The following is a 14,156-nucleotide window of genomic DNA, read 5'->3' as shown; positions in this document are numbered from 1 at the left end:
AGAGGAGAAGGAGAGGCCTAGGGAGAAGCAGACTCCCCACTGAGCAGGGAGCCTGATGTGGGGCTCAAAGCAGGGCTCCATCCCCTCATCTAACTCAGATCATGACCTAGGCTAAAGGTAGATGCTTAACCAACTGAGCCATCCAGGCTCCCCACTGTCTAGTAACTAATAGAACAAATTGATAGAAAAATCCTAAAGATACAGATGAGGGATGCCTGGGTGGCTCAGTGGTTGAGCATTTGCCTTTGGCTCAGGGCGCGGTTCAGCAGTCCTGGGATCAAGTCCTGCATTGGGCTCCCTGCATTTAACCCGCTTCTCCCTCTGCCTGTGTCTTTGCCTCTCTCTGTGTCTCATGAATAAATAAATAAAATCTTAAAAAAAAAAAGAAAGATACAGATGACTTGAATAATACTATCAACTATTTTGGCTTAATTGATAGTTACAGAACACTTCATTCACTAACTGATTACACATTCTTAAGTATACATGCAACATGCACCAACAAATGCATGGCACCATAAAATAAGTCTCAGTAAATTTTGAGGAAAACACAAAAACTGTGTTCTCTGTTCACATTGGAATTGAATAACGTATCTGTGGAAGTCCTCAATAGGTCGAAATAACATTTCTAAATAATGCATGCGTTCATAAAGACACAAAGGAAATTAGAAATATTTGGGGCTAAATGAAAATGAAAACACAGGGCAGCCTCCTCTCTGTGCATTCTCACGAATAAATAAATAAAATCTTGAAAAAAATTAGTGAACCAAATCCAACAATATAGTTTAAAAAATCATAGACCACGACCAAGTGGAATTTGGTCCCAGGATGCAAGGGTGGTTCAATATTTGCAAAACAATCAATGTGATATGTCACATCAAGAGAAAGAATAAAAACCATATGATCATTTCAATAGCTGCAGGAAAAGCATTTGACAAAGTACAACTTCCATTCATGATAAAACCCCTCTGCAGAGTATCTAAAGGAAACAAAGTATCTCAACATAATAAAGGCCTTATATGAGAAACCCATAGCCAACATCACTCTCGGTGAAAAAGTGAGAGCTTTTCCCCTAAGGTCAGGAACGAGACAAAGATGTCCACACATACCCTTTTTATTCAACATAGTACTGGAAGTCCTAGCCACAGCAATTGGCTAGGCTATGCTGTGGCTATGTTGGCTATGACAACATAAAGAAGTAAAAGGCACCCAAATTGGTAAGGAAGAAATAAAACTTTCACTGTTTGCAGATGACATGATACCATATATAGAAGACCCTAAAGACTGCCAAAACACAACTAGAACTGATAAATAAGTTCAGTTAGGTTGCAGGATACAAAATCAATTTATAATGGGACTATATTGTTGCACAAAAAAAAAAAACACCTAGGAATAAATTTATCCAAGAAAGTGAAAGACCCACATACTGAAAACTACAAGACATTAATGAAAGAAATTAAGAAGATACAAAAAATGGGTATTCTGTGCTCATGGATTAGAAGAGTATTGTTAACATGTCCATACTAACCAAAGCAGTCTACAGATGTAAGGTAGTCCCTATCAAAATACCAATAACACTTTTTACAGAACTAGAACAAGTAATCCTAAAATTTGTATGGAACCACAAAAGACCTCTAATAGCCAAAGCAATCTTTTTTTTTTAAAAAAAGATTTTATTTATTTGAGAGAGAGAGAGCATGCACAGAAGAGAGAGAGGATGAGTGGGGGGAGGGGCAGAGGGAGACGCAGACTCCCCGCTGAGCAGAGAGACTAAGGTTGGGGGGGGGGGGGCTAGATCCCAGGACCTTGGGTTCATGATCTGAACTGAAGGGCAGATGCTTAACTGACTGAGCCACCTGGGCGCCCCCCTAAAGCAATCTTGAAAAAGAAAAAACTGGAGGCATCACAATTCCATATTTCAAGTTATATTACAAAGCTGTAGTAATCAAAACAGTATGGTAGTAGCACAAAGATAGACTCCTATAGATCAATGGAACAAAATAGAAAACCCAGAAATAAAACCCACGATTATATGGTCAATTAATCTTTGACAAAGGAGGAATGAATATACAATAGGATGTTGGGAAAACTAGACTGCCACATGCTAAAGAATGAAACCGGGCTACTTTCTTACATCATACACAAAAATAAACGCAAGATGGATTGAAGACCTAAATGTAAGATCTGAACCCATAAAAATCCTAGAAGAGAGCTCAGGGAGTAATCTGTCTGACATCAGCCATAGCGATAGTTTTCTAGATATGTCACTGGAGGCAAGGGGGAAAAAAACTATTGGAGCTACACCCAGTTGAAAAGCTTCTGCAAAGCAAAGGAAACGATCAACAAAACTAAAAGGCAACCTATGGAATGGGAGGAGATATTTGCAAATGACCTATCTGGTAAAAAGGTTAGTATCTAAAATATATAATGAACTGATACAACCCAATACCCCAAAACAAATAATCCAATTAAGAAATGTGCAGAAGGGGCCCTGGGTGGCTCAGTGGTTGAGCGTCTATACCTTAGGCTCAGGATGTCATCCTAGGGTCCTGGGATCAAGTCCCACATCAGGCTTCCTGCATGGAGCCTGCTTCTCCCTCTGCCTATGTCTCTGCCTCCCTCCCTCTCTGTGTCTCTCATGAATAAATAAATATTTTTTAAAAAAATGTGCAGAAGACATGAACAGACATTTCTCCAAAGAAGACATACAAATGGCCGACAGACACATGAAAAGATGCTCAGTATCACTCATGATCAGGGAAATGCATATCAAAGCTACCATAAGATACCACCTCGTACCTCTCAGTGTCATGCTAAAATCAACAATATAAGAAACAAGTAGTGTTGGCAAGGATGTGGAGGAAAAGGAACCTTCTTGCACTGTTGGTGAGAATGCAAACTAGTGCAGCTACTGTGGAAAACAGTATGGAGGTTCCTCAAGAAATTAAAAATAAAACTGTCCTACAATTGAGGAATTGCACTACTGGGTATTTATCCAAAAAATGCAGACACTATTTCAAAGGAATACAGTCATCCCTGTGTTTATTGCAGCATTATCTACAATAACCAAACTATGGAAGCAACCCAAGTGTCCATTGACTGATGAATGGATAAAGAAGAGGTGGTGTGGAGTGTGTGTGTGTGATGGAATACTACTCAGCCATTAAAAAGAATGAAATCTTGCCATTTGCAATGACGTGATGGAGCTGGAGGGTATCATGCTAAGTGAAATAGGTGAGTCAGAGAAGGACAAACACCATGTGATTTCACTCATGTGGAATTTAAGAAATGAGCAAAGGGGGAAAAGGGGGGGGGCAAGCCAAAAAACAGACTCTTAACTATAGAGAACACACCGATGATTACCAGGGGGGAGGTTGGTGGGGGAAATAGGGGATGGAGATTAAAGAGCACACATATCATGATGAAATAAAATGATTTTTTTAAAAGGTGGGAAAGTGTAATGGATGTCTTGGATTTGCAGGAATCTGGAGTCCGGGTTGGGGCATTAGAAAAGATGAGGCTGGGTAGGCATTTAGGCCTAAATAAAAGAGCTGAAATGTCTATGTGTAGGCCGTGCAGAGACTTCTCCGTTGCCTATTAGGGTTAGGGATGTGATCAGAGCTGGCTGGTCGTTGGCAGCCGCTTTGGGGTCTGGGTTGGCCATGGCATGGAGCAGGCTAGGAATGGCACGTGGCCACTTTGGGACATAAGCAACAAGGCTCAGAGTTGAGATGTTGCTGGGCCCGTTTGCGAACTTGCTGGGACCTGCTGAGAGCCTCTGGGTCATGAGTGTGGGGAAGAGCAGCCCTCGTCATTTCTGTGCCTTCCCCTCCTATGTCACACACCAGCCACCCTGCTTGTTAGAGACTGCATTGTGTCCACCTGCAAAATTCCTGTATTGAAGCCCTAACCCCCACCGTACCCCCCAGTGTGACTGGGTTCAGACACAGGGCCTATGAGGAAGTAATAGGGGTTAAGTGAGGTCCTAAGGGTGGGATCTTAATGCCATGGGACTGGTCTTCCTAAGAAAAGGAAGAGACACCAGAAGTCCTTCTGCACGAGCGGAGAGACAAAGCCACGTGAGCACACAGGGAGAGAGTGACCGTCTACAAGCCAGGCAGCAAAGCCTCACTAGAAACCAAATGTGCCAGCACCTTGATCGTGGACTTCTCGCCTTCGCCAGAACTGCGAGAAAAGAACCATGATTTAAGCCACTCAGTGTGATGGTGTCTTGTGCTGGCAGCCTGAGCACACTCATACACTGCTCCCCACCAGCTCTCTCCCCGGCACCCCCTTTTCAGTCCAATATCGGGGCTTCTTATGCTTCCCAGTATGGCAACTTCCCAGACACCGGAGTGCATGACTCCCCCTGTCTGGACAGCTAGCTCTGAACTAGTTTCAAATGCTCTAATTCTGGCAGCCTGGGTGGCTCAGCAGTTGAGCGCCGCCTTCAGCCCAGGGCCTGATCCTGGAGACCTGGGATCGAGTCCCACGTCGGGCTCCCTGCACAGAGCCTGCTTCTCCCTCTGCCTGTGTCTCTGCCTCTCTCTCTCTCTCTCTCTCTCTCTCTGTGTGTGTGTCTCTCATGAATAAATAAATAAAATCTTAAAAAGCAAAAACAAATGCTCTAATTCTTTTGACTTCATAACCACCTTGTAAGAAAAGCAAGAGAGCTGGTTGTCCCCATTTTACAGGTGAAGTACCAGAAAGTTGGAGGGGGCTTGAGATAACTGAGCTAATAGGTCGCAAAATCAGTTGTTAAGTCTGGGTTTATGGGCACTGGGGTGGCTCAGTCAGTTGGGTGGCTGTCTTGGGCTCAGGTCGTGACCCCGGGGTCCTGGGATCAAGTCTCATGTCGGGCTCCCTGCTCGGTGGGGAGCTTGCTTCTCCCTCTCCCTCTCCCTCTGCTGCTTCCCCTGCTTGTGCTCTCTCTTTGTCAAACAAGTAGATAAAATCTTTAAAGAACAAACAAACAAACAAACCTGGGTCTCCTGTGCCTCGCTTTACCCCAAGGCTTCCAGGCCCGTGCCTTCCCACGCTCTCATCTGAGCAGAGCTTTCCGTCCAAACCTATCTCAAGAGGTGACACGGGCCACTTTGTGTTTCTTTCTTCATCAGGATGACGACGGCTCACATCCCGTCCCTTGTCCTGCCCGTGCACCTGCCCACCCATGCACTTCTTTCCTGTCTCTTCATAGTAATAGCTTGGCCTGTGGTCACAGCAACAGGAGCTCCTGTCTTTCTCTGAGCCTGGATGTCGCAGAGATCCGCTGCGAGTAGAGGACGGAGAAGGGATGGGGAAGGGGCTTGAGATGCCACCACGGAGAAGCCCCAGGGATGTGGCATCTGCAGCGGGCCCCGACAGGGAGATCTCATGCAGGCCCCACAGCGGGTTTGCTCCCAACTCCTTAAGGCAACACCTTAACACATGGTGTGCACATGGTCATAAACTGAAGCTCCTTTCGGAAGTTTGCCTTCCTCAAGCCTGTTGGTCTGTGTTGAGCTGGAAAAAAAAATCTGTTTGGAATCACAGAATTCCTGGGAAAATGTCAACTCTCACACCCCATTGTCTCTGGAGCTGGCATGCATCTCACTTCTGAGTACACAGACAGTTTGCAGTGGCCCTATTTTGGGGAACGGGCTGTTTGTGGAGGGCCTATTGTTCCTCGGCAGCTGAGCATGCAAGTCTGGGCCTGTGGGAGGAGGAGGGCCCCCGCTCCGGCACCGCCCTGCTCCCCCGCAGCTACGTCGGGGGTTCTGCTGATCAACGGACAGCCAGCCTGCGGCACCCCCAGGGCAGCACTGTTCCCTGTGGCACGACCTGGGGTAGTGGGGTGGGTGAGGAGCTGAAGGTGCGAGCAGTGAGGGGGGCACGTGTGGATTGCCCTGAGGCAGGTGGAGGTGTGGAGGGCTTAGGTGGTATGAGGACTCTCCAGGGGTGACTTGGACAGTAGGGGCTGAGCTCAAGCCTCAGCAGAAGAGGTCTGAGATGAGCACCCTCGGACATGAGACCCCGGGGCCATCTTGGGGAGCTGGCCTTGTGCTGGCTTTGGCAAGCCTCGAGGGCGCTCGATGGCTGGAGAGACAGGGTGGGCAAGGCCCACGGCCAGGTGGAAGCTCTGAGTCCCCTCCTGGCTGATCCCCGGGGACCTGAGCCGGCTCCCAGCTCCCTCTACGTGAATCCCTTCTCTGACCTTCCCCTTCCCCCCTCGTGAACCAGAGCATCACCTCCTTCCCATCTTTCCATTTATTCTCTCGGTTCCTCAACTGAGGACATTCTGAGACATCCACATGTGAACAGAACCAACCTGTCTCTCCTTGGAGCTTTTTAGGCCCATGGGGCCGTCAGACAACGTGTAGACTACGTGCTGCAACAGTATTAGCAACAGCTCTGCGGGAGCCCCGAGGGGCCAGCAGTTGACCTTGAGTGGAGGTAGGGCTGGGGGCCGGGACCTAAGGAAGAGCTTCACAGACGGTGTGTCGCCCTTGGGAGGGAGCCTCGGAGAACCAACAGGGGTTCCCCAGGTGCAGGCGGCTGGCGGTGGTGGGGGTGTGGGCATTCTAAACAGACGGCGCATCCGGTAATGTGGCCGACTGACCCGCCCCACGGGGCGTGGGGGACAGTGGTGGCACTGGAGGGTGGAGCCGCGGTCGTGTTGGAGGAAGGCCCGCTGCCCTCACCTCCCCGGGTCCCCAGGTCCCCTGGACGACCCTGTCAAGCCACCCGCGCTTGGGCCGTAGCACTCACCTGGACTCCGGGAGCCGGGGTGCTCAGCGCCCATGGCCAAGAGCGGAGGCACCGGGCAGCACCCAAGCCCATGGCGCTTCCCTCTCTGCTTCCTGCCCGGGGACTCGGCAGAGACTGGGGATGGAGATTCCAAGTGCCACCGTGACCGAGCCCAAGAGGTGACTTCTTCAAAAATAAAAGCCCAGGGCACCTGGGTGGCTCAGTGATTGAGCATCTGCCTTAGGCTCAGAGCGTGATCCTGGGGTCCTAGGATCGAGTCCTGCATCGGGCTCCCTGCATGGAGCCTGCTTCTCCCTCTGCCTGTGTCTCTGCCTCTGTGTGTCTGTCGTGAATAAATAACTAAATATTTAAAACAAAAAGAACAACAAAAATGCCCAGCCCAGACCAACCTAAAACCAGGTTGGGTCTACACTGAATATGACCTCACTCACCGCAGGTACCAGATCTGAGCTGTAGCTCTGAGAAAGCAACACTTAAAAAGCTGGAAGGAGAGGATGGGAAAGACCTTCCTGGTGGATGCCCAGCTGGTAACCAGAGGGGGATGTCTTTCTTTGGGGGACAATCATCGTCCTTTATGTCACTGCACCACATCTGCTTACAGCCTGTGTGTATCCCCCACGCCGGTGACCTGGTCAGGGACAGGCTTCTTGCCCACCACGATGTGAGAGCTGCTCCCCCTCCCCACACAGGGGTCCCTTGGAGGCCAACTGTCTCTTCCCTGAGTCACCTTTGTGTCGGAAAGCAAGGAAGCACCTACTCTGTGGGCCCTCCCTGCTTTGTAATCGGCTTCTAGAGTTTGCTGTAAAAATCATCTGGCCACATCTCCTGCACGTTCCCTCAGCTGCTGAGGAGTAGAGCCTGTCCTGTGCTCTGGGCCAAGCAACCAGGCTTCCCTGCCCCGACCTCCCCGGCCCGGCTCTCTCTGCTTGCAGGACAGCCCCTGGAAGTCCAGACTGGCGCTCAGTGCCCGAGGGGCTGGCTATGCCACCGTGAAGACCTCGAAGACCTCCGGGCATGGGCAGGGCTGAGCACACCCGAGCCATGGTGGGGGTGAGATGGTGGGGGGCAGAGGAGCTGCTGTGACCCTTTGTGCTGCCTGAGAGGTGGACTCTGGTCCCTCGCAGCTTGTGGGCTGTGCTGGCAGGACCTCTGGGATGAAGGGGGGCTGTCCCAGACCCTCGCAGGCCACGCACCCCCCTCTCCGTGCAGGAGCCCTGGCCACCTGTTGTTAATCTAGCCCTGGTAATCCATTCTGTTCTGTGTCAGCAGTTCAAAAGGGCACTGTTAGTATTTTTTGCCGACTTCAATTAATGTGAGATTTCAGAGGCCCCTCTGATCACATTTCATCTGTCACAAGTCAGGAACAAAACAGACAGGTTCCAGTTGAGAGGAGGAAGGAGAAGGAGTTTATTGCAAACACCAACCAAACAGACAGTTTGGGCTGTGCCCAGCAAAGGGTGCTCCGGAGTGCCCGGTTGCTCCCACTCGCCGTTTGGCCCCATGCCTAGGCCCTAGGTCCCCTTCTCGCCAAGATTCCTCCCCTCCCAAAGAAGATGTAAGTGCAATAACTTACTTTAAAAAGGCAAGAAACGATTCTTTTAATATTTTGCTATAATGTAGTTACATGGTGGTATAGGCAGTAAAACTTTATGGAACTGACCTCATTTTTTTATACATTTTTCTGAAATTTTAACGTATTTTTAATATATATTTTTAATATTCCACCCCAGGCCGTTAAGCTAAAGGAAAAGTTGCGTTTATACAGGGTTAAAATATCTTACAATGAGAACAGTCATTGTTGGCTGAGGTTCACGTTCCTTGTAGTGCTCAGCTCTCTTTTCAACCACTGCACATCCAAACAGATTATTAGGCACTGAAAGCTGTCCTTCAAAATCAGTAGTATAAAGGCCTAGCTCTATGTGTGTAAGTGGGGGTGGGGGGTGGGGGGTGAGGGGAGGGCGAGATTAGGCCACATGTGGTTCGCCTGAATGCCTTTCCTCCTTCCAGCATCCTTGGCGAAGGGGGGCTGTTGTGACTTTGCAAGTAGGGTTCTCGTTGTCTTCTCATTTTTCTCTTTCAGGGGTGTGGATTATTATCCTGGGGGCCAGTCTGCCAACCATCCTCCCCCAGCTAGTCTTGTTTGCCTTTGCCCCTGACACACCGGGGAGACCAGGGGCCCAGAGTGTCCTGCGAGATGGTCTCCCCTCAACCTGGCCCCGGAGACAGAGCGGCCACCTGGGGATGGTACGGGGTAGCTTTCATGGAAAAGCTCCTCTTGGCTGCCCAGCCAGAAAGAGGTGGGGGGTGGTGGCGCTGGAGCTGGGCCCCATGTGGCTACTGCAATGGATGCTGGGGACCCACCTCGCGATTTTTGTCCCCATCCCCTTGCAGCATCTCTGAACCGACCGGGCCACCGTGCTTCTTGGAGCTGGAGGCGCGGTGGTGAGAGCCAAGAATCAAGTATAGTTGAAAGGATTCAAGAAAGGTTACAGAGCCCCTGTCCCCTCAGGTGCCTTTGGAGACGTGGGGACAAGCCTCTCTGTGGCCCCCAGAGCCCTCTCCTCCCATGCCCCGGGAGCACTGAGGGCAGCTGAGGGCGGTAGCAGCACCTTGGGGTCAGGCCCTGGCTGCGCGGCCTATTTCGCAGCCGGGGTCAAGGCTCTCCTGGGTCGAGGAGGCTGCCCTTGGGTGGCTGGCTCCCTCAGGCTCGCACCTCTGTCTCGGTGCAGATCTGGGGCAAGTAGCCCAAGGGAAGCCTCGCCTCTTGTAGCTTATCTGCTTAGCACTGAGCCACGGGCCTGCCTGTTTCCCCTCCCTGCCCGCCTTCCTGAGACCTCGCTCCCCAGGAAGCCAGCCAGCCCTGGAGGGGCCCCCACAGCCTGCGGGGTGCTCCGGGGACGCCTCCTGCCCTCCCGGGCCTGGGCCTAGCCACCCACCAGGAAGCAACCCAAGGGAAGGCCGAGGAGAGGGAGGACCTCGAGCGGAGAGCTGAGATGCTGCGTGAGGCCCCACCACCTGTGCGCCCCACTCCTCGGGTGGTCCTCCCCGCTCTGGCCTCCCCGGGCGGGCACCTGCTCATCTCCATCGTAAAGGGATCCTATTAAGTACAGGGTCTCCAAGTCCCTCCCAGCCCTAGGTTCAAGGATTCTCAGAGGACTGGGCAGGCCCTGGGGGGCTGGGGCAGGCAGTTCCCCGTGGGGGGTGATCCAGCACGGTTCATGCCGACATTTGAATCATAAATACTTGGCTGTGTGGTGGGCCACAGGGCTTCCCTCTGTTAGAGGCTTTTTTGTCAAAATTTATCCGACTTGGGTCTAGCCCAGCCAGAAAGCAGTCAGACAGGGGAACTGAGCACTCAGGGTCCTTTCCAGAAGAATCTGCCTAGAGCCTGCTCTCTCGGTCCCCTCCTCCTCCAGGGCTCTCCTGGGGTCTCCACCTCACTGTGCTGACCCCCTCCTGGGTGAACACAACGTATGGTGAGGGTTCCTCCCTTGTCCTTGGCAGCCACCAGCGCCCTGAAGGGGAAGACTGGGAACTATTCCCAGCCTTAAATGCTTCTCTCTTCCCCTTCCTAGATTTGGGGAGCCTGAGTTATTTCAGTGAACCTCAGAACTGGAAGAGGATTCCTAAGCGCCCTTCCAAGATCCTCAGATATAGGGAACATTTAAAAACCAACATTTAACTCCATGTCCAAGATGCTTTTCACTTCTAGAAGATCGATGTTAGAGCTACGGTTCACAGAGGGGTCGGACTCCGACCAAGGGCGCCCAAAGCCAGGTCCTTCCCCAGTCCTGCCTCCAGGGCACATGAGAACACGAGGCAGAGGCGAGGACTGGGATTCCTCCTAAACCTTGAGTGTCCCACCCTCCACCCAAGCCAACGGGCTGTCCTGCATGCAAGCCCCCAAGGCTGCTGGCCTCTGCCCTCTTCCTGGACAGGATCAAGGGTAGGGAAAAGTGAGGACTTCTCCCCAGCGGCTGCCTGGAGGGGCCTCTCGGCCTCTGAAGGCTTCCCCGGAGGGCACGTACTTGTGCCACAGGCTTAGGTGGATCTGGTGCCAAAACTCAAGCCTCACATCTCAGATGGGACAGATGTGCAGCTCCACCTCGGAAGGAGGCCCCTTCCTGCAGGCAGGGAAACTGCTTCTGGACAGCATCCTGCCCCCTGTCCCCACCTGGAACAGGGCGAGTGACCAGGGGAGCGTAGCTAGCCCAAGAGCCCTTCTCGAGGCTGGAGGGGGCGCTGAGCTTTGGGATTCCCTAGGGAAGGAGTGCAAGAGCAGACTCTCTCTGGCCCGCCTGGGAGATCAGGAGCCCGCACCCACCGAGGAAGGCTCTGGGCAGATCTGGTGCCGCTCCTGGGACGGCTGACGAGGGACAGGCAGTCTGAGGCAGTGTAAGGGCCGAGGGGCCAAGGGTGGGCCCCCCTCCGTCAGCAAATTCTGCAGGCTGCTCTTGCCTCCTCTGCCAACACGACTTCAGGCCCCGCTTGTGTGTTCCGACGTGTTTACGTCCTTCCACACCAGGACACTGCTCAGCAGCCCTGGCAAGTGACCAGAGTGGATGGGGGACGGGACAAGCGTCTCCAGGTCCTCCTCCAGGGGCCTGGCTGGCTGGAGAACAAAGCTGCCCAGACCTGCCTGCTGTAACAGGCATCCTGCTGGTTGTGGGGTGTCGGGTGGTCAGGAGAGTGGAAGTGTGTGCCTGAGCCCCTGTCCCTTCCCAGACACCTCCCTGAAGCTCTTCCTCTCTCTCGAAGCTTCTCTTCTCCCAACCCTGTTGGGTTACCGTGGGCGGTGTGTCCTCCCCTTGCGGCGTTTGCCAAGATGCAGAATCTCGGGGTGCAAGGGAACTCAAACACGCCCCCTCGGGGACTGTCTGCTCTCCTAGGTGCCAGCATCGCTGGGTGACAGCAGGATTCTTCAGCTCCAGCTCCTGTCCTTTCTGTCCATCCCTCCAGGTGGGTTGGGCACAGGCACGGTGGGTGAGGCTGAGGCAGGTGTCTTGGGTCCAGGAGGTTGGATTCTGGGGGGCTTTTAGGAGGACGAAAGGGGGTGGGAGGGATAGGAGGCCAACTCTGCAGGACTCTGAAGAACAGGTCACTGGCCTGGTGACCAGGGGACCACACAGCAGAGGGAAGGACGGACGTGGCTGCACTTGGCCGCTGCTGGGCCTGGATGGGGATTGATCCTTGCCTCAACCCTCAAGCCGGGCGGGGCGGAGCAGCAGTGGGGAGAGGGGGTCTTCAGCTTATAATGGATGCAAAGCTGTAAACCTCGGCCACCTGGCCTCCTCCACCGCCTTGGGCCGGGAGCAGGGGCCTCGGCCTCAGTACCAGGGAGGGCGGGACCGGCTGTCCCCTCCCTCCCAGTGGCCGGTGGGGCCTCACACTTGGGGTGGCTGAAAGTGCTGAGGGCCAGGCCCCTGGCCCAGGCCAGGTTCCTAAGAGGAGAGTCCGACGGGAGGCTGGGGGCCTGGAAAGCGTGGGCGTGGCCGGTGCCCCGAGGTGGGGGAGGGCGTGGGGATGGGCCGGGGGCTGCCCTGTCATGTGGCCCAGGAGATGGCCGCACTGTGCTCCTTGGCCTTCATGCGGAGGGCCGCGATGCTCGACGTCTTGCGGTCCGGCTCCCCGTTGAGCTCGTAGCCGTTGAGGCCCGGGCTGAGGCCCGCTGCTCCAAACAGGCCTCCCATGTGCGTCTGGCCCACGTGGCCGCCCGCCCCGGAGACGCTCAGGAAGTCGGTGACGCCGCCGGCCCCCGAGCCAGGGGGGTGGGTGTGAGGGGACATGCAGGCGGGCACCGGGTCACAGGGCACCACGCAGGCTGGCACCGGCGAGGCAGCCCCGTTGTTGCCGATCCAGGACGGGTTCTGAATCTGCGGAGAGCGAAGGGAGAGCTGTCACAGGCTGGCAGGGGTGGGGCGCAGAGGGGGGCGCTCACCCCGGATGACCTCGCCCCGCTCACCAGCCCCTCATCATGATGGAGTGAGTCCTTCTGGACTGTTCACCTGGGAGCCTCTCAAAATTTTCGTGGCCGTCCAGACCTGGGACGGTTGGGGTTCTAGGCTTTGGCTCCTCTGTTCCAAGCTGTTAGAAATTCTGTTTTCAGGACTGAACTCCAAACTCCATCAAGGGTCCGGCATCTGAGGGCAGGTCCGCCCCAGCCAGCTGGCTTCCGAATTTCAGGTGTGGGGGACAGACACTGTCTCCCCCTCCACGGCCCCCTTAACATCAGCAGCTGTGTCTTACTGACCTGTGGTTCCTCACCGGGCCTGGGGCATCCCAGGTACCTGAGAAATGGGAGCGGACCTGAACTCAGAGAGCTCTGGGCTTGTGGGCGGAGGTGTGGAGGGGGCAGGGCTGGGCCGTGGGGCCTGATCTCCCAGCTGTGAGACCCAGCGGCCGGCCGAGGTTCCAAGGCCCGTGTGCCTGAGGCTTCAGAACTTATTCAGAATGGAAGGGGCTTACGGGCCACCTCAGAAGGCCATGAGGCGAGTGCCCGTGAGTGGGTGGTTGGAGCCAGCCTGGATATCCACAGGCCTGTGCGTGTGTGTGTGTGTGTGTGTGTGTGTGAGAGAGAGAGAGAGAGAGACAGGGAGGGAGATGCTCAGACAGCAGGTGGGGGTGGACTGGAGGCACACCTGAGGCAGGCAGGGTGAGCAGGACCTCTCAGCCGTGATTACTGGTGGTGCTCAAGCAGCTCCTGCTGGCCTGCTCCCCGCTCCCCACCCAGAGTTTGTAGTCCACTCAGGGAAGGCACTTGGAGGCCCAATGAGGCGGGAACTCTGCCCCCAGTTCCCACAGGGCATTGCCACCGCGGGTTGGCCTGGCCACCTTCTTCCCAGTTGGGGTGCTGGGGAATCAGGGGCCTTTCCCTTTCCCTCCATCAAGAGGCCAGCATGTATGATAGGTGGTGCTGCAGGCAGGAGGTATGAGCGCACCCTGTGTTGGTCCTCTGCCCCCCTCCCTCCTCTCGGGCAGCAGAGATCCAGACCCAGGAGCCAGGCTGGAGGCCCATCCTCTGGAGCCAGAAGATGAAAATATGCAGCAGGAGCTGAGGACCAGGTGTGTGTGCGTGTGTGTGTGTGCATGAGTGTGACACCTCACATTCCTCAGCCTCACCCCAGGCCTGACCCCTGCCCCTGCCCCATGAATCCTGGCAGGGGGTGGGACAGAGCTGGTCTGAGTGGGGCGCCCAGGAGCCGCGGGACAGCAGGGCCCTGGGGCAGTGGGTCTAAAGGAAGCAGGGAGGCCTGTGCCGTGGCTGGGCTTGCAGCTGAAGGCAGACGCCACGCTGCCACTGCCACCGAGAGGCCTGAGCAGAGGGAACAGTCACCTCTGCCAAGCAGGTTGTGGGTGTGAGGAGCTGACTTAGCTAGAAAGACATTTCTGCAAGTGCCCCGGGTATCGGC

General features: G+C 54.2%; 1 protein-coding gene across 1 annotated transcript in view; it reads right to left on the bottom strand.

The window, feature by feature from the left end:
• Positions 1-8,130: 8,130 nt before the first annotated feature.
• ALX4 (ALX homeobox 4) overlaps positions 8,131-14,156 on the bottom strand; it is a 45,715-nt gene continuing 39,689 nt past the window's right edge. Inside the window, exon 4 of the mRNA XM_055315134.1 lies at positions 8,131-12,620. Coding sequence (XP_055171109.1) covers positions 12,291-12,620 — 330 coding nt within the window. The 3' untranslated portion in view covers positions 8,131-12,290. The remainder of the gene's footprint in view (positions 12,621-14,156) is intronic.

Source organism: Nyctereutes procyonoides, unplaced genomic scaffold (assembly GCF_905146905.1).
Source record: "Nyctereutes procyonoides isolate TBG_1078 unplaced genomic scaffold, NYPRO_anot_genome, whole genome shotgun sequence".
Classification (NCBI taxonomy): Eukaryota; Metazoa; Chordata; class Mammalia; order Carnivora; family Canidae; genus Nyctereutes; species Nyctereutes procyonoides.
This window is presented reverse-complemented; position numbering and strand designations above follow the sequence as displayed.